Genomic DNA, 19,228 nt, shown 5'->3' with positions numbered 1-19,228 from the left:
ACAGACAGACAGCGCCATGGTAACATGAGACCTTCTTACATGTGGATGGGAAAAGGCACACTCATTATACCTTAATAGAGCCACTGGGCTGTTTCCAGGGAAACTATGATTTTCAGGTGTGTGTGTGTGTGTGTGTGTGTGTGTGTGTGTGTGTGTGTGTGTGTGTGTGTGTGTGTGTGTGTGTGTGTGTGTGTGTGTGCGCGTCTGCCTTGCAGTCACTGAGTTTGAGTCAGCCTGAAAACACGATGTGCTGATGTTTCTGGGTTGATTCGACCTCCCGGCCCGACAAAAACAACAGCTGGGTTGTTTGTGCGTCTGGTGCAGCGGGGTCAGTGAACGCCACACGTCAGCTCTGGAGTTCAGGCTGTTTTTAACAGCAGTCAGCTGGGATCTGGTCAGTGTTTTCAGGCTGATACGACCAGTCATGAAGAAACCAGTGGAGCTAATGGTTCCTCTGGTCATTTGGCTCTAATTGTTTTCATGTAATCAGCATACTCTCACCAGTAATCGGATACCCGTCATCGACTGATATCTGTTCTTAAACATCGTCTCAGAAAGACGGAAAAAGGCTCCATTAGAGTTGCTGTGAGAGGAGATATTTGTGGCACGCCGGTTCCACAAATAGTCGTCTTCATCATGTTTTCCCCAGAAAATGTGAGGTGATGGAGCACTTTCTACGGCTTGGGCGGACGTGGAACTCATTTTATCAGTACGAAAGATGTGTTAGAAAATAAAGTGCTCTGCATAAAAAGTCTGTGGAGCTAAAAACATGCGTGCATCGTGCTTTTCAGCAAGAAGCCTCACAGAGCTTAGATTGTGTTGCACGAGCTGCTGGTGGTGAGCGGAGGTGAGCGATTCACCTGCTGAGAAAATAATGAGGTCATGTTTGGATGGTGGTGTGTTCAATGTCCAGCTGCAGCAACGAAGCAGCTCTGATTCGCACCTCTGATTGGCTCCTTCTCCGTGGCAGAGGCAGCTGAGGCTCATGGGTATTGTAGTGTTAAAGCCACCAAAAAGATGGACCTTCAGGATCTTAACCTTATCTTGGAGCGCCCCATGTTTCTGTGCTGAGGTGATTAAAACAAGCGCCTCCTCTCACCTCACGTCACAGTGTTACACATCTTCTTCAAGTTGGACTCTAAATTATTCATATTTAATAGTGAAGAACTTGCACAGAGCCCTGACCTCGACCATCAGCCACTTAAGGACGAGCTGGAATGTCAATTGTTTTGATTATGAGTTTTCTATCTTGGCTGGAATTGATGAGTCACTGAAAATCGTCCATAACAGAAGAATCCGAAGGCGAGAAGAAGTCGGCTTCTTCGCATCCACCCGTCTGAACAGGCGCTCGTCATTGTTTTGGAAAACCTTTGTTTTTCACACCCACGGCACCCGAGACGAGCATTTCAGATTTTTCTGTGGGAGGGAAAAACGCCTGGTCGAGTGAGGACAGAGCGGCGAAGCAGAGAGCCGAGAAAACCAGTTTCAGAATTAGCACGAACGCGGAGTCGCTCACATCCAGGCTTCATACCACAGAGGAGTAATCCTGCTCTGAATGCACCGAGGCTGAGGACGGAGCATTCAGCTGTGTGTTATAGTCACAACCAGCCGGCAAAGGGCCAGGACACACACACACACACACACACACACACACACACACACACACACACACGCAGGCCTACAGTCCTGAAACTAATTACCCACGTTAATGAGTGACCTTACAACGAACTGAGGGAAGCAGCAGGGGCTCCTTTTATTCAGTGCTGAAGAAGAAGAAAGAAAGAAGTACAAAGCACCGTGTCTGTCCTCTTTGTGATCGCTCGTTAATGAGCGGTAACAAGGCGGCCTTGGCTGCCGCCGCCGCCGCCGTGCGTCTTCTTCTTCTTCTTCTGTTTTTATCTTAATCTAACGCTCACATCAAAGTGCTCTCTCTTCTCCTCTGGAGCTTCTCACTTCAAAGCTGAGGTGGAAAAGTCAGCAGCTGCATAGTAATCAGGGGATAAGGATTTAGTATTCACACACACACACACACACACACACACACACACACACACACACACACACACAAACATGCATGTGTGCCATCACAGATTAGTGATTGTGAAATTGCCGTGGTTGGATCTGTGCAGCTCATTAGCCTGACCTGGTGCCTCTCATTGACTCCTGGGTCGCAGCCTTGTTTGTACATTAATTCATTGTAGTTTCCCTTTAATGCCTTCAACAAACCGTCATCAATACTCTCCATTTGTCCCGTTTTCACCTCCAGCTGATTCCCTGCTGGTCCAATAATGCAATTCAGCTTCCACAGAGATGATTTTAGGTTGATCTAATCTGACGTAAATGTTGTTATCTATGAGTGAGTGAGTGAGTGGAAGAAAACTGATCAAACTAAAAACTAAAAGGTTTTTTGGTATTTATTTACGTGACAGTTGCAAACAAACTCGTCACCTCTGTTCATTAAAGGACTGAAACTTGACTCTGCATACATGTTTTCAGTGCCTCCACCTGAAACACTGCAATCAGCCAGCTGTGGTGAAATGTTGGGCGCACACATGAATACCTGAACGCTGCAGTAGTTTGTTGACGTAGCGTTCATGGACTGTAGACAGAGTGATAGTTTGGAGGTTGGTGTTTGATTAAACAGTGTCCTCTTCTGTCCAACAGAAGCCGCTGATGTTAGGATCCCTCACTTACAGCTGCAGTCGCACATTAGACCTAAAGCTAACGTTAGCGTCACAGTCTGCTCTTTGAAGGATCTGTGTGATGTACCTGAGATGTTTTTGTAAAAGTGTTAATCCTCATCCTGAACACCTAAAAGTTAAAGCTCTTGCTTGTCTGAACATTTTGGTTTATGAGGTTATACCTTCAAAGCTAATGACAGCCACAGCTGCACTTTTTCATGTTAATTAGCAAATGTTAGCATGCTAGCACTCTCAGCTAAAAGGGCAATGAGCATCTGCGTGTTGCATTGTCACTGCAAGCATGTTAGCATTTAGCTCAAAGCACCAGTGTGTCTCAGTGCAGCCTCAGAGCTGCTCGCATGGCTGTAGACTCTGTCTCATCACCTGTTTAATCAACATGCGAGCTCTATTCATCTGGTTTTTAAAGGGAAGGTTGAAGACAACGATGCTAAAGCTCGTCCTCTGACCGCAACTGCATGTTTGTTCTCCGCCTGAATTCATTTTCAAACAGGTGTTTAGACGCAGAGCTCTGATGCTTCTTCTGCTGCCTCCTCTGGACAGTGGGTTAGAGTTTATATCATCAAATTCACTCAATCAAATTAGTCAATAAGTTAGATTACTTAACTGATTGCCAATTAAGTCAATAGAAAGATTTCAGCTGGCAGAAAAGCACAAACAAAAGAGTAGTATGAGGTTAGTTTGATGTATAAAATGTGTGTTGTTTGTTAGAGAGCCGTGTGTGTGTGTGTGTGTGTGTGTGTGTGTGTGTGTGTGTGTGTGTGTGTGTGCAGCAGGTGTGAGGCCAGACTTTGACCCAGGGTTTCTTCCTGTCCATCTGGATGCAGACAGTAGGAGGCTCTGAGTCTCCAACACTGAGCTCAGTGTCTGACTGTCAGAGCAGCTGAGAGGGAAACTCCACTTTACGACCGCATCCGAACACACCATCCAAACATTTACTGTCGTGCTGCGTTCAATTCGGCAGGGGCTTTATTTTTATAAATTAATTAAAATGGGATTCACAGGTTTTCCAACCTTTTCCCATCAGATCTTAGTGTTGAAATATGCTTAATAGCATCAGTTGAAGAAGAATTTGTCTTTCAAATAGTTTTGTTGTTTGATTTTAATCCTCTGTGCCCTGTTGCATTCAAGCACAGGAGGAAATCTAGTGACCGAACCAGCAGTTCTAAACTTGTTTCCTTGGTTTTGTATGTATTGTTACCTGGCATGGTATGTTGTAGCATGCTAACAATTAGCATGTATTTCGTTGCAGTTGGTCGGGTGAAGTCAGTAGAATGCATCTTCTGGGAATTCATTGATATCTGCACCAAATATCATGGCAATAACCCAATAACAACCAAGTCATCTCAGTAGTGTGGCCAGTTAGGTAAACAGAACAGGAGAGTCGTCTGTGCCTCTGCCGTCATAAGTGTGTGTAGGTGAGGAAGGAGGAGGCGGAGGTGCAGTTCTGTCTTGTGTTAGCACTTCCACTCTGTCGCTCTGTGGGAACAAGCATGAGGAAAGTGGGTCGTCTGATTGCAGGTTTACTCTCAGTCTTTAGTGTGTTTTGAGGCAGGATTTTTGGGGCTCTGAGGCTCCTGTAGCACCTCCTGGAGCAGGATGGTCAGGCCCTTTCTCCTCTCTGAGATACAGAAGCTGGTGCCTGAGGCAGGGCTGACATATTTCGGATGCTGTTGCACTCAGTTTCAGCATTGTCACTACAGGAACCAGCTGCTGCTGCGGCCGGCGCTCATTATTTTGCCTCCGCGCACACACAAACACGCCGCTGCTTGGCGGTGTGAGTGGATGTTTTGGGTGGAGGTTAAGAGGGTACATCTGTGCAGCGTGGGAGGGTCGATTCCTGAAACATGACGGAGACTTCAGAGTGGGAAAAGACAACAGTGCAGCATCTACACACACACACACACACACACACACCTGCGGCGTCGAGCCCGTCCTTTGGCGTCGGCTCTCGGCGGGACGCGTCCTCGTCTCCGTTTGCTCCCATTGATTCGCTTCCACTCTCTGAAATGTTACCGTGGTAACAGGAGACGGCGACCCCCGTTATGCGTTTCTATTCATCTGCGCTGAGTCTCGGCCGCCTCGTTGAGAGCAGAGCGGTGCGCCTGGTATCGCATTAGCTCTCACTTCACTTCCCTCCATCACATCAGCTCCTCTCCTCCTCCTCTTTTTCCCCCTCTCTTCTTTTTACTCTCTATTTTGGTTTCCTCCATCTTTCTATTTTGGTCCAGATGTTTTTCTCCTCTCTGTTTCATCTCCCACTGTCTCTGCCGTCCTGTTTTCCACTCTTTATCTCTTTCTTTGTCTTATTTTCTCTCATCTTTTTCATTGTAACAGAGGAGTGTTTGTCTCTCACCAGTCACCATGTAGATGAAACAGAAGCACCATTTCCCTTTAACTGTGATGGAGGCGGCTCTGGAGGAGATATTTAGTCGACAGTGAACTATATTTACTGTCTGAGTGTGAAGTGTATCCACTAAAAGGCCATGTCCCTGCTCTCTGCTAACAATCCCACAATGCAACGCTCCATCATTATGCACCTGGCAGTGATGAGTCAAAATGATGATGATCAGCGAGTGCCAGAAATCTCAATTTACTGCGAGTGAACTGCATATGTGGAGCTGTCTGTTTGAGAGGCTGAACAGGAACTGGGGGGGGGGGCGAGGGTCACCTGAGGCTGCTGAAAATTCAACATTTGGGTTTTGCAGAAAAAGTGTCACAGCAGAGGAAACAGTCACTGATATCTGAGTAAAATGATCGTTTCTGCAGAGCAAAGCAGCGTTTTTACACTGACTGTGCTCTTGAGCAAGGCACTGAGGGAGAACTCAAATACTAAAGTATCACTCGTTCTGTCTGTGTGTATCACATGTACCATACGTACTGTGTGTGTGTGTGTGTGTGTGTGTGTGTGTGTGTGTGTGTGTGTGTGCGTGTGTGCGTGTCTGTATCCAGACTGTCTGTTCGTGTGGTCTGATCAGTGTGTCATTGTGTGTCCCCTCTCCCTCTCCCTCCTCCTGCCAGTCACCCCAGAGGCCATCGGCTTCCTGTCGGCGGTGGGCGTCTTCATCGTGGTGCTGGCCGTCCTCTTCCTCTTCATCAACAAGAAGCTGTGTTTCTCACGTGTCGGCGGACTGCCCTGTCTGGAGCAACATGGTCGCCGCAAGAAAGGACGAATGGGAGTCCGCCAGGGTCTCGGTGAGTGGCCGACGGATGGAGGCTGTTCTGGTTATGTTCACATGAATCATGTCAAATTGTTTGATTCTGACGCCTGAGATGAACATTACGGATAACTGCATGAGGATTTTTAACTGTGCTGCTGCACAGACCAGTGCCACCGCTGGATGAGGTCCAGCGGTGGCTAAAATCTCTGCAGCTCATTGAAGCACTTTTATTTTGGGTATTTTCACATGGAGCTAATTATCCCACACAGCTACTGCAGATCATAGCGGGTCATCGTCTGACGGGATTCATGTAAACATTGTGTTATTTGTGAAGCTGATATGTGCTGATTTGAGTCCTTGTTTCCTCAAACCTGTGCGACAGTGCAGAGTTAGCACGAGCCGTAGATCCACAGTGGTTTATGGGAAATAAGTCAGAGTTTTCCTTTAACGTGGACACACTGACGTCTCAGTAAGTCCCTTTCCCAAAAATGTGGAGCTCAACATGAGAGCGTCTCATTGACAGTCAGCAGAGCCGAACAAGCCTTTTTATTTCAGATTTATTGCAAGTTAACACTGTCTGCTTTCTAGTGAAGGTTCACCGAGTATGTGACCTGAAAGATGTCGGTATGAAAGAGAGGAGAGAGAGTGACTCCGGTGTGCATTATGACTCGGTGAAGCTATTCAGTGACGGGAGAGAACGTGGGTGAGTTTGTGTTTGTACAGTGGTTTCTGTGGGCGAGTGTGTATGTATGAGAGAAAGAGTCGAGTGAGTCAGCCGCATAACTGCCACAAAGCTCTGCACGTAATGAAAATATTAACATTATAAAACCTTGAAGAAAAAGCCAGCAAAGAGGGAAAAGTACAGAGCGAATGGAGAGGAAGGGACAGTTTGTCGTTGTCTCTCTGTGAAGCAGCGACCTGTCCTCCTCCCTCTTGTCAAACACTGCTAACAAACAGAGCAAAGGTCGCTGAAGGTTAACGAGATGTTCGACCAAAGGATCACACCAGTTTGATCACCAACTGTCCCAAAGTGGTTAATTACTGCTTTCTAACTGTGCATAAATTAAATCATGATGTCAGCTGAAGTCAATATTGATCATCAGCTGTTTTGTTATTTAAGCTTGAGGCTCTGTCAGAAATGAAAACTCGTTTTAATGCTGCGGCTTCATTTCAGCTCTGTGACGTCCTAATAATTAGCAAATGAAGTAATAATTGAATAATTGAAGATGCTTAAGGAGTTGTTCTTCATTCGGGGAAAAGCCTAGCCTAGCCTAGCCTAGCTTAGCGTAAAGACTGGAAGCAGGGGGAAGCAGCTAGCAGCCTCTGTGCAAACACCTGCTGACACCTTTAAAGCTGCCTGATTTACATTCTGCTTCCTGAAGTCTTATCGTCGTTACGTTGTCAGGTTTGGGACGTTAGTACTGTACAGACACCTAAACCACATATGCTAACACACACACACACACACACACACACACACACACACACACACACAAATCCTGTACAGACAATGGAAAGCTGTCATTTCGACACACAAACAATATATAAAATGTGAATTGAAAGGTAGATTTTGCTCCAGATGTGAGTGATATCAAGTTTCTCATGTGAAAAAGCTCATTTCCGACAGTTTTGAACTATTCCTTCAACACTGTGCACAGTTTGTGTCACTTCAGTGTTGCTCTACGCTGAAGAGGGTCAATCTGATTTGATCCTGGCGGATCACCTGTGAGTCAAAGTTTGATGGCAGCTGACATCACACTCACACTTTAAACTGCTCAGCTGAAGTAAGAGAACATTTTTCACATTTTTGCTGCTTTATAATCAGTTCAGACTTTGCGGGCTGGTTGTACGCAGTGAGCAAACACTGCCTGGTCTGTGGCTCACCTGCAGCAGGTGGAGTCTGGTTTTTCCACTTGGTTTCCTGAACAAATAAAAATCCTGTTTGGAGCCTTCTGTAACATTCACACCTTCGCGCAATCCTCTGGATCCTCACAGGACGAGGTAGGAGCTCTCTCTGCACCTTTTCGACCACAAATTCAGGTAAATTCTGTGTGAAGATGTAGTCATAAGCCAGAAACTGTTGACCCGATTCAAGAGCTTCATGTGTACGAAGGACAATTGAAAGCTTGTGTCACGTTCTCTGTTTGGTTTTTCAGGAAGGAGACAGTCCTTCATTTCTGGCATTATCGAAGGGTTTTAAATGTGTTTTGTTGTTTAAAAAAACAAAAAATACAAGTACAATACACCCATTTTACTTAGATAAGGTTTAGTTGAAAGACCAGGAATCAAAATCTGAAGGATGAATTAAAACACAGAACCAAATCTGTAATTAAAAGCCGTCTCATGAGGTGTGTTTTGAGCAGACGAGGGTGAGCTGGCTATGATGTGGAGGCCCTGCAGCAGCATCTGGTCTGCAGGTCTGAGAGTCCGAGCTGGTCTGTGACGTCTGAGAGGGTCAGTAAAACACTGAATGAAGCTCTGAGCAGCGCAGGTAACCAGAGCCCTGAGGGACGCTCTGACTGTCTGAGTCTTCATCAGCTCATCAGCTCAGTCCTGGATCTGAAGGTTTGATTCTCGCTCGACGTAGAAGAGGATGGTGATGATGAAGAGGTGGAAAGTAGGACGGAGCGTCTGTATTCAAAGAAAAGTCAGACAGCCAGAGACAAATCTGACAAAGGACTGATAGCAGTTAAAGCACAGACGGTGGATTCGGTCTCTGTTAGCGTCCATCCTGAATCCATCCAGGACAAAAGCTGTTGGAGGCCTTCAGGCGGACCATCAGCTGTTTCATTCATGCTTCACAATCAGCGGCTCATTCATCGACCAGCTAATGACTGACGACCGCTCGCATTCATGCGGCTGCTCGCTTCTCGCTGCTGATTCGCTCGTGCAAACGGTTCGAACCTCCGCCTCCTCCAGGGCCTCCTCAAAGACCACCGCACGATGTCAATGACCAGTTTTGACTGAACAACCTGCAGTGAGGCCTGGACCACGTACCAGCAGCCTCAGGATCAGCGTGTGCTTCCACGCCAGCTGGCGGTGGATGTAGTCTCTGTTGTGTTCAAGTGCAGCATTATTTCTGTATATTTACGTGTATTTTTACTCTTTTTTTATTTGTACTTTTACTTATAAAGGAGTCTTTTTTTTTTTACAGTTTTTAGAAATTGTACAGTGCTTCAGTGCAAGAGCCTGTGCATCCATATATGAATGCATGTGTGTGTGTGTGTGTGCTGCATTACTCCACTATTCCGCCTGTGAATAGCTTTAGAAGACCAAGTTAACAGACCAATCACCCGTCGCCCGCCCACTCGGAGAGCAGCTTCCTGCTCAGGAGGTAACCATGGCGATGGCTCAGGTAGAGACGTTGACCTGCGTGGAGAGGAGGGTCCGACCGCCCCTCCGCCACATCGCTCATTCAGCTGTTGCTAACCAATTATGGTCAAATTATGACGTGAGGGGAGTGACCCTCCACCCCGCTAACGCTAACAGGAGAGAGAGAGAGAGCGAGCGAGAGAGCACGGCTTTGTGTGCGCTTTAATCTCTCACTTTACGAGCATTTACAGCTCAGAATAGATGATTTTATGAGCTGAAATGGCTTTAACACGCTGAATGTACCTGTGAGCAGGTTGACAGGTTTGATTCAGCTGCTGAGAGATTCAAAATGCACTTTTTGGTCCACATACACAGATAGAGAGACGGGAATATACACATATGTGTACATGTACACAGCATACAGTATATGTGTATTTGGTTTCCCTCTGATACCTGATACTGATGATGTCGAACTTCCATCTTTACTACAACGGCCGCAATTGTTTTTATGATTTCTTTCAATCTGGATTTGCTTCCCATCGTTTTCTTCCTGTTTCCTCCTTTCCTTTCCTGTCCTCTCCTTTCTTCTTTGTTTCCTCCTCTCCTCTCCTTGTTTCCTCCTTTCCTCTCCTTTCTACCTTGTTTCCTCCTCTCCTCTCTTTGTTTCCTCCTCTCCTCTCCTTGTTTCCTCCTGTCCTCTCCTCTCTTTTCTACCTTGTTTCCTCCTCTCCTTTCTTTGTTTCCTCCTTTCCTGTCGTGTACTCTCCTTCTTCGTTTCCTCTTCTCCTCTCCTATCTTCCTTGTTTCCTTCTTTCCTCTCCTGCTTTCTTCTTTGTTTCCTCCTTTACTGTCCTCTCCTCCTTTCTTTGTTTCCTCCTTTCCTTTCTTGTTCTCTCCTCTCCTTCTTCTTTGTTTCCTCCTCTCCTCTCCTCTCCTCTCCTCTCCTCTCCTCTCCTCTCCTCTCCTCTCCTCTCCTTTCCTCCTCCCCACTGTCTTTTGCTCCTTAACTCTCCCAGCTTTTCCTCTTTGTCACCCCCCTTGTCTCCCTGTGTTTAACTCCCTCCAGTGAACAGCTACGGTGACGATGAAGATGACGGCTCCAGCTCCTCTGACAGTGAGGAGGAGGTCCTGAAGCAGTTTGAGATCTCCGTATCGCGTTCGCAGAGTTTTCGTTCCGCGGCGAAAGTCGGCGGCGAGCAGCAGCCCCAGCAGACGCAGCTGTCGTTGGGCCGACGCCACAAATTCACCCGACTGTCGGACCAGGAGGAGGGCAGCACCGAGCCGTCAGACTGTGAAGGTGTGCTCGTCACCTGCACTCAGTGGAGGACAGAAATGAAGTACATTTACTGAACAACTCTACTTAAATTCATTTATTAATAATTTGAGTTTTTTCCACATGGAGTACTTTTACCACCTTAAAGGACCAGTGTATCAGATTCAGATGAAGATAACATTCATAAGTTTTCATCAGTGTGTAATCACCTGAAAATAAGAAAGGTTTAGTTTTCTTTGAAAGAGCTTTTTATATCCACAGAAGGAGCAGCTCCTCCTCAGCCGCCATGTTGCTCCTTCACACCAGGAGCAACATGACACGTTTTCCCTGTTTGCAGTCTGCACCCTCACCACTAGATGTCTCTAAATCCTGCACACTGCTCCTTTAAGTATATTTTACTGGTTATTCTTTGATACTTTTACACATTCATTTCAGTTACATTTTCAGTGCAGGACTTTTACTCGTAACAGAGTATTTTTACTGTGATTTTGGTCAGATATTTAATTTAAACAGATACTCAATTTAACAGTTGTATTACAGTCTCTCTCTTGCCTCTGAGCAGCCTGAAGCTCACAGGTATGTTCAGCATCGAGCACATAATGACGATGATGAAGAATTTTGTTTACTTAACGACAAGTTTTCATGCCTCGTATTTGTTATTCAAGCCCCAGTAGTTTGTTTTAGTGTTACTGTCGCGGACTAAGAAGCTGTTAACCTATTTTCGTGCAGCTGAATGGAGCTGAAAATAACTGTTTTCTCAGGGAAATTGTTTTCCTGCAGGTTGTCGCTCCCGCATGTCAGAGGATATTTTTGTGAGGTTAAATCTGTGTTCAGCTTCAGTTCACAATGAAACACTTCTCCAGTGTTTGAAGCAGGTGTGAGAGCGCGGTGAGCGACTCCAAGAGAAAGCAAAGATCCCAGCATGCAGTGCATGCTTGTGCGCTAGCAAAGAATTCAGTGATGTTAACTGCATCTGGAGAGGAAAAGTGCCCTCTGGTGAAGCTCAGACCGGGTTTAAGTGGAGATCCAGGCCTGGTTTGGTCTCACCTGCCGTCACTTCCTTCAGGTAGCTTGGACCAAATTTATCTGCAGTAAGTAACTGAATTAGAGTTTATATGATCGAGGTCAGAGAGAGCAGATTACCCCTCAGTCAAGCTGGAGACCTGAAACTCCAACAAACAGAAAACCAGCGACATCCACCGCTAATCCATCCCAGTGTCGACGAGCCAAAAGGTCACGAATACCGTTTTTCCTGCAGATTAGAGGCTGTAAAGAGCTCAGGGAGGCTCAGTGTGATTGGACGGCTGCAGCTGGATGAATGTGGACAGACAGCAGCTTTAATTAGGACACTTGTTTGGACTCAGTTGGTTTCTGGTGTTTTAGGACTGACCTGGGGAGGACGAGGAGCCAAGAAACAAAAAGCAGACGATTTTTATTCTTCTGACTCTGTGAGAGACAACTAATGTCTTTTTGATGGATTCACTTTGTTTATTCATAAGTTTGTTAACTATTTAATAAGATTAAGGGAGGAAATGTGAAAAATCAGAGAAAACAAAGAGGAGATGTTAAAAACTCGTTGTGATGTTCAGAGAAGGAACCATCTCATTTTCTGAATTTCTGCAGTTCAGCATTAATTCATCGCAGGAATGTGGTTCCCAACGTTTTCCTCCGAAAAACTGTGATTATTAATTATCATCTGAGCCTGATCATGCAGGACTGCTACTGTATTATTTTCCCACCCAACAAACTTAACCGAATTCTGCAGCTTCACACACACACACACACACACACACACACACACACACACACACACACACACACACACACACACACACAGATAAATGTGAGGAAATAAACCATGTGAGCAAAAAGCCGACAGAAAAAGACTAAAACTTCAGAGGCAACACAGATGGGAAGCGTTTCACATAATAAACAGACGGATTATTCAGATCTTCACCATCAGTGTGGCTCCAGGTGAAGTTTGTCCTAAAGGTGGAGGTGGAGGTGGAGGAGTTAGAGAGAGCCAAACAGGAACTTCAGGTCCTGTTCCTGGATTAAAAACCTCATTCAGGGTCTCTGGAGGGCAGCGTCATGAGGTGCCTTCTCTCCTCAGAGTCGTTCGTAGTGTTGATCACTACGTTGATCAATTTGTGACTTTTCACTTTTGCAGAGTTACAGAAGCTCGTGGAACAAAGGCGAGACAGGAAGTGACATCAGAACTGCTGTAAAATAGGGATGATTTCTTCCAGAGGAGCTGAGCCTCAGCGCTGCTTGCTAAGCTAACGTGCTAACCACATAGCTTCACATTAACTCTCGCCTCAGCCAGTAAAAGCAAACGTTTAGAGGAACTGAGGTGCAGCTGGCCTCCTCCAGGTGAGCAGCTGGCCGGTGGTGGGCGGTGACATTGTCAGGTTGGGGTCACTCAGTCTTTAAGCGACATGTGAGCAGTGCAGTGACACACACACACACACACACACACACACACACACACACACAGGCCGATGACTCACCTCTGCCTGTTGCCATGGTCGGCACTGTATGCAGCCATTGCTATAACAGTCAGACCGACCTTAATGATGGCGAATTGGAGATAATTGTTATTGATTGGTCTGAGGTACGGGCTGTTCTGCGAGTGTTTCTGTCTCAGGAAAAGGTCAGGGTTTGACAGATTACACAAGCTCTCCTCTGCTAACACGCAACACTCCCAAACAAGGATTAAGAAGCTTCTTTTAGGCCTCCAGAGGAGACGATCGTGTCCCGCCAGGTCGACTTTGTGTTTTCCTGCCGTCAAGTGATGCATCTGTCATCTTCGCAGGATTAAAGCCAGTGTAACGGCTCATCTTCTAATGCACAAGGAACAGGGGAACAAGCTGAGGGTCTATTGTGCGTTACCACCAGTGTTTTGAGTGTTTGATGTAGTAAACATCTCTGTGGGCTTTAATCTCCATAAAGCCACCATGTGTATTAATTTGGGTTGTTAAGTTTGTTGTTTTTACCTGTAATTTCATTGGACATCTGAACATCATATCTTCTGCTGCTTATCTCATTGTTTGGTTGCAGGTCGCTAACGTGAATCACACTGCTTTGAGTTTCACATGTTTATACGTTTCGGTACTTAAAGAACTTTACATTTAGTTCCTTGAGAGTGTGGAAGGCCGAGTCTCAATACTTTGTCAAACTGTGGTAGATTTGATGAAGGGGTCAGATTTAGAAACTCGCTTTAGAACCTCAGACCTTCTCAGAAAGTCTGTCCTCACAGCCGCAGATTTAAATCCGACCACCAGACGGCCTGATGCTGACTCTCCTGCCTGCCTTCCTCCAGCAGAAATGGAGGCCGAGAGCCGGCAGGGTTTCCAGGACCCGCTCTCTGCAGCAGTACAGGAGAGCAAGAGGGCGTCCTCGCTGTCTCTGGACAAACCCGCTGGACCCGAGGCACCGGCCGCCAGGGACAGCCCCACCCCGAGTATGAACCGGCAGGCCGCAGACGGCAGCGAGGGCGTGGAGAACGCCGTGAATCTCGACAAAAATGACGCCACAGACAGCTCCTCCACCTGGAGCCCTGAGGTACTGCAGCCCGACGCTTAGATCACTTCAGCTTTTACAGTTTACAGTTCAGCAGACTCTCTGAGCTGCTCTGTGTTTGACATAATGAATGTAAACCTTTCAGTGTCTCATATAAAATGAAACAAAAAAGATCTTACCTGAGCCCAAAGATGGATCAGTGCATCCATCAAAGACCCACATTGATGCTATTGGTCAGCGGTTTTATGTCACTGCAGCGTCCTGGATTCGATTCTTGTTTGGTCTCGTTCTTCATGCTCTGCCCTCGTTTCCAGTCCGTCCTGACTCAAATTATCAAGTAAAAGCAACCATAACCATTTTAAGCTGTAATGCTGCAAGAAAACTCTCCCGACCAGGCTGACTCACAGCGGAAAGCATCAACATTACCTGCATGTTGAAAGGATGAAAGCAGGTGACGTGCAGCACGCAGGAGGAAAATGATGGTTGTTTCTATTCAATCAATTTACAGCCGGCTGAAGCTTTCTGTGCTGTTAGTGCCTGGAAAGGAAAAAGGAACAAAACATGAACTACACTCAAAGTTCAGGGCAGAAAAACAAAGCATCCTGCAGATATGAAGCGAGAATCTGGTGTACACGCATGAACTTTCCGTGTTTTCGCTGCTTTCCATCCATCGTGTTGCGTTCATGTTCCCGTCAGCGTCAGAGCGGCGAATCCGTCCGAGCTAGCTACGCCGAACGATGACGTCTCCGTTCTTAGTCTACAGAGCTCTGATTGTTTGACAGCTGGCCATGACAGCTCCACCAGAAGCTGGACTGGCCAAACCAATTAGAGATGTAGGCGGCGATTCAGAAGTCTGGAATTGGGCGAATCTCGCTGGCAACACAAGCAAACAACTGTCGTCACGTTCTTATGCTGTCAGATTCTGATTGGTGGTGGAAAACGTCAGCTTTTTCCAACAATGGCCCGCCCATGTCCGAACGCATGAGAAGTAACCAGCGTGGTCCGAACTTTGGCAGGAAGAGGCTGATTGGAAAACGAATACTTTGACTTGTTTTATTTTCATTCTGCGTGCGCTCACATTAGCTCACAAACTCAACGAGAAAACTTCTCAGCTCACAATGACGACTAATGAACCAAAAAAAACCAAGGCAGGATTACTTAACGGGGTCAGCGAGCTGACCGCAGCCCTGCTGTTACCCATCATGCTTGGCAGGGATATCATCGTCATTCAGCTGTGAGCGGATTATCGCTCTGCCATGTTATCCTCTCAGGTTCATTTTGGAAGAAACAAACCAAACGCGGCCCACGAGGCCTTGAGGTTTTGTATAAATAGTTGATATTTCCACCGCTCTCCACGCTGCGTTGGCTAACAAACAGAAGCTCATGAATAATAATCACTGTGTGTGTGTGTGTGTGTGTGTGTGTGTGTGTGTGTGTGTGTGTGTGTGTCTAAACAAAATGTGCACACGTACGTCTATACATCCACTCAGCATGCATTTGTGTGTGGACTGGGCTGTCGGTGTGTGTTTGTGCATGTAGGAGAGCGAGAAAGTAGCATCTGACAACCTCACAGTCACCGAATCACACTTTGAAATTGGGAGCAATCTGTGCAGTAAACACCTCCCACACACACACACACACACACACACACACACACACACACACACACACACACACATCCATGGAGACACAGGGTGATACTGACATCTAGAAACGCTTCATGAATAACAAATGAGTTTGGATCAGTGGAGCTGCAGAAAAATGGGGAGAGCCATGTTGTAACAGTTTATTTATACACTTATATAACAGTGCTGCCACTGCTAATGCTAAAGCTAGTACTACTACTGCTGCTAATAATAATACTCAAGAGTAGTAATGCTATAGCTGCGAGTACTGTGACCGTAAGCAGGTGAATATTAGCATGAACACTAAGCTAACTCTAATGCAAACAGTGCTACCGTTAGCTTTGATGATAATCGTCCTTGTTAATAATGGATGAACAATACTACAGTAATATTACTGCTACCTCTCCTACTGCTACTACAGTACAGCTACACAACCAATAATACTACGACTAGAATCTCTGTTAACTAAATTGGTTGATTGACTGACACATTGATTGATTGATTTGTGTTGTAGCTTTGTGCAGTGGTGGAGTGTAAGTGAGTACATTTACTTTACTGTACAAGTACGAGTACACAAGTGGTCCTTCAGAATTCTCCTCCTCCTTCAGCTTCTTTGGTACTTCAGTAGAAATGTGCATGCATTGATTCTACTTGCAGCAAAGTGTATCTACACTGTGGTACTGGAGTACAAGCTGTGAGTACTTCATGCAGTAGAGGAGGAAGCAGCAGCTCGGAGACGCTGCAGCGTTCGGTGTTCGTCAGGTGGTCGTCCGTCTTTCTTCTTCATGCGTGGACCTTCTGACCTGCACGCTCGACGCGCTCCAGCCGCCGCTCTGCCTTTATCTGATCTCCTCTGCGGTTGCCATGTCTACGCAGACACTCGAGCGTGCTCTGTCAACACTCGACACAATTGATGTTGTGTTTGCCGACTGTAGGGAGGCTGAGATTGGCTGAAGCGAGACGAAGAGGAGGAGGAGGAGGAGGAGGAGGAGGAGGAGGAGGAGGAGGAGTGGGGGGTTACCTCTCCTTTATGGCAGGATTTCTGCTCAGTTTCTCTTTGTGAATATTTGAAAAAGCTTTGGAGAATCATTCAGTGAGTCTTTATGTTTGACAATGGTGGAAAGTAACTAAGAATGTGTACTCGGGTACTGTAGATATACTAAGTACTCGAGTACTAAGATATTAATATAATACGAATTATTCAGAAATTGGCATATTGCGTAGCTTTATTTTAGTAATCTAAATACATTTTAATGTTAATACTTCTGTAATTTTACCTCACTAAATCTCTGAATGCTGTACTTTTACCTTACTTAGTACTGCTCTGATATTTGACAATTTATTTGTGTTTTTACAATATAATCAGAAATAAGCTCAGCTCACGTCACTCTGAATAATCCACTTTGTCTTTTGCTGATGCACTTTTGTCTGTTTTTATGCTCCCCTAAACTTCTGTTAAGCAAATCACAGCCTTTGCCAATAATAATGTTTAAGTCATTTTTCTTCGTTCTGCTGTATTTATTCATGTTAACTGCAGTTACGAGCGTGAATTAAAGTGTATTTTTATATATACGTGTGATATTCAGGTCATTCAGAAGTGGATTATGGTGCAGCAGTAATTTAAAAACACGTTTATTTCTTTGAAGAGCTGCTCTGCTCTGTGAAAACGTCATGAATCCAGGTTACAGCAGAGACACAGCAGATAGATCCAGAGCTGAGCGTCACTTTAACTGATTTACTGGATCCTCAGTTTGTGAAGAGACGTTGATTCAGATGATGGGATTATGGTCACGCTCAGGGAGTCGGGGGAGTTGGAAGGAATCAACCTCGAAATGATTGTTTGTTTGCTCTCGTTCTATTCATATCTCAGCCGATGGTTTGAAGTTATAAATAGACTCCAGCAGCAAAGCCAGAGGCTGAGGGATCATCAGCTTCATCCTTCAATTAGAAATGAGAATTACTAAAAAAAATAGGCCTTTCAGAGAGCAGCAACAGTCTGCCTGTGATGTCGTTTTCTTCATTCGGCATCTTTCCTAACGAGCGTCACTTCAGTACATGTAGCTGCAGGACGAAGATTTTTCAACAATCTGCTGTCAGATTCAGGTTCGTCTCTGTTGCAGCGTAAAGCCTAAATGTGTCTTACTGACCACTGAGAGTCTGTCTTCAAGTTGTTCGTGTTGTCGTCACCATCAACGAAACGCTAGCTGACCAATAAGTTGCATCACGTACAACATAACTCTCATAGCATATTAGCTTAGCTTAGCATAAAGACTGGAAACGGGGGGAAACAGCTAGCCTGACTCTGTACAAGCGTACATACAGTATGTGTAAAAGTGTAAAAATTACATTTTTATGGAGATTATGTTCTGGATTATTTTTTGTGGTTGGGAGCAGTGACTTCCTGGGATCTTTGCTGGTTGCCTGTTGCAAGAAAAAAATATTTATATTTCCTCTTCCATCAATAACTTTAACGCTTTATTTAATATAAATGAACAATTTAACATGTAAAGATTTTTTTTTATTCTCAGCAGGAGCAGCCTCCCCAGGTTGCGGTCTTGTCTCAGCCGGTCACCTCGTCCCCTCGAACCCCCATCTGTAAGTGTGGAGACCTGGTCCTGTCCCTGGAGTACCGTCCCGACACGGAGAAGCTGCTGGTCTCTGTGATCGCGGCCCGGGACATCCCCGACAAGGCTCGCAGCGGGATGGACTCCTGGCAGGTGCACATGGTCCTGCTTCCGTCCAAGAAACAGCGGCAGAAGACGTCGGTGCAGAAAGGTTCACTGCCGCACTTCAATGAGACGTTTCGCTTCTCGCGCCTGGATCCGTCCGAACTGCACGCGTCGGCCATCAGGTTCAGGCTGTACGCGCTCGGAGGCAGGATGTCCCGTGAGCGGATGATGGGCGAGAAGGTGCTGCGTTTAGGCGGGCTCGACCTGGACGGAGGGACGATGGAGACCACGCTGGTTCTGGAGCCTCGCAGCAACCTCAAGGTGACTTTTTAGACTCATTCTATTAGCCGTCACGCTGCGTTTTGTCTTGTGCTATGAGGTCAGATCTGTGTCGTTTCTGCTGCTCACAGTTTGCCTCTCTGTTGTGTCAGACTGTGGACTCCCAGCTGAGCCTGTCTGCTGTGTCTCAGAGCGACAGCGCCTCGTCCACTCAGTCCCTGACCCATGGCGGCGTCCCCGAGCTGCTGGTGGGGCTCTCCTACAACGCCACCACGGGACGCATGTCTGTGGAGCTCATCAAGGGCAGCCACTTCAGGAACCTGGCCATCAACAGACCACCAGGTCTGCAGTGAGCCTCACACACACTGGAACACACACACACAGGAGGCGCTGTGACCAAATACCTGCAATGCTAATGACGTTCCCATCAGCGTGTGCTGTTCATTATCTGTAGTGCTGACCATGGTTAAACATTACACCTGCTAAACATCGCTAACACTGTCATTGTGAGCATGTTAGCATTAGCATTTAGCTCAAAGCAAAACTGTGCATGCCTTCACAGAGCTGCTAGCATAGCTGTAGACTCATGCGAGTGATGTTAGGTTGGTAGCGTTAACCTGTCACCCTCATAGAAACACAGATATACTGCATGTACACAAGTAAGAGAGGCCTCTCCGTGATCAGTGAC

The 19,228-nt window shown here is 46.2% G+C and overlaps 2 protein-coding genes across 8 annotated transcripts in view; one reads left to right on the top strand and one right to left on the bottom strand.

Moving 5' to 3' along the window:
• nubpl (nucleotide binding protein-like) overlaps positions 1 to 19,228 on the bottom strand; it is a 113,933-nt gene that overhangs the window by 37,487 nt on the left and 57,218 nt on the right. The gene's annotated exons all lie outside the window — the stretch shown is intronic.
• Positions 1 to 19,228, top strand: part of syt16 (synaptotagmin XVI) — a 31,912-nt gene that overhangs the window by 6,931 nt on the left and 5,753 nt on the right. For 3 of the 7 annotated variants that reach the window (XM_070979170.1, XM_070979169.1, XM_070979167.1), the window contains exons 2-6: positions 5,721 to 5,894; positions 10,239 to 10,469; positions 13,768 to 14,009; positions 18,121 to 18,582; positions 18,693 to 18,882. In XM_070979170.1, coding sequence (XP_070835271.1) covers positions 5,721 to 5,894; positions 10,239 to 10,469; positions 13,768 to 14,009; positions 18,121 to 18,582; positions 18,693 to 18,882 — 1,299 coding nt within the window. Of the gene's footprint in view, positions 1 to 5,651; positions 5,895 to 10,238; positions 10,470 to 13,767; positions 14,010 to 18,120; positions 18,583 to 18,692; positions 18,883 to 19,228 lie in introns of all 7 variants that reach the window. The other 4 variants (XM_070979171.1, XM_070979168.1, XM_070979166.1 and 1 more) reach the window with 3 other exon arrangements.

This window comes from Chaetodon trifascialis, chromosome 14, assembly GCF_039877785.1.
Source record: "Chaetodon trifascialis isolate fChaTrf1 chromosome 14, fChaTrf1.hap1, whole genome shotgun sequence".
In the NCBI taxonomy this organism is placed as follows: Eukaryota; Metazoa; Chordata; class Actinopteri; order Chaetodontiformes; family Chaetodontidae; genus Chaetodon; species Chaetodon trifascialis.
This window is presented reverse-complemented; position numbering and strand designations above follow the sequence as displayed.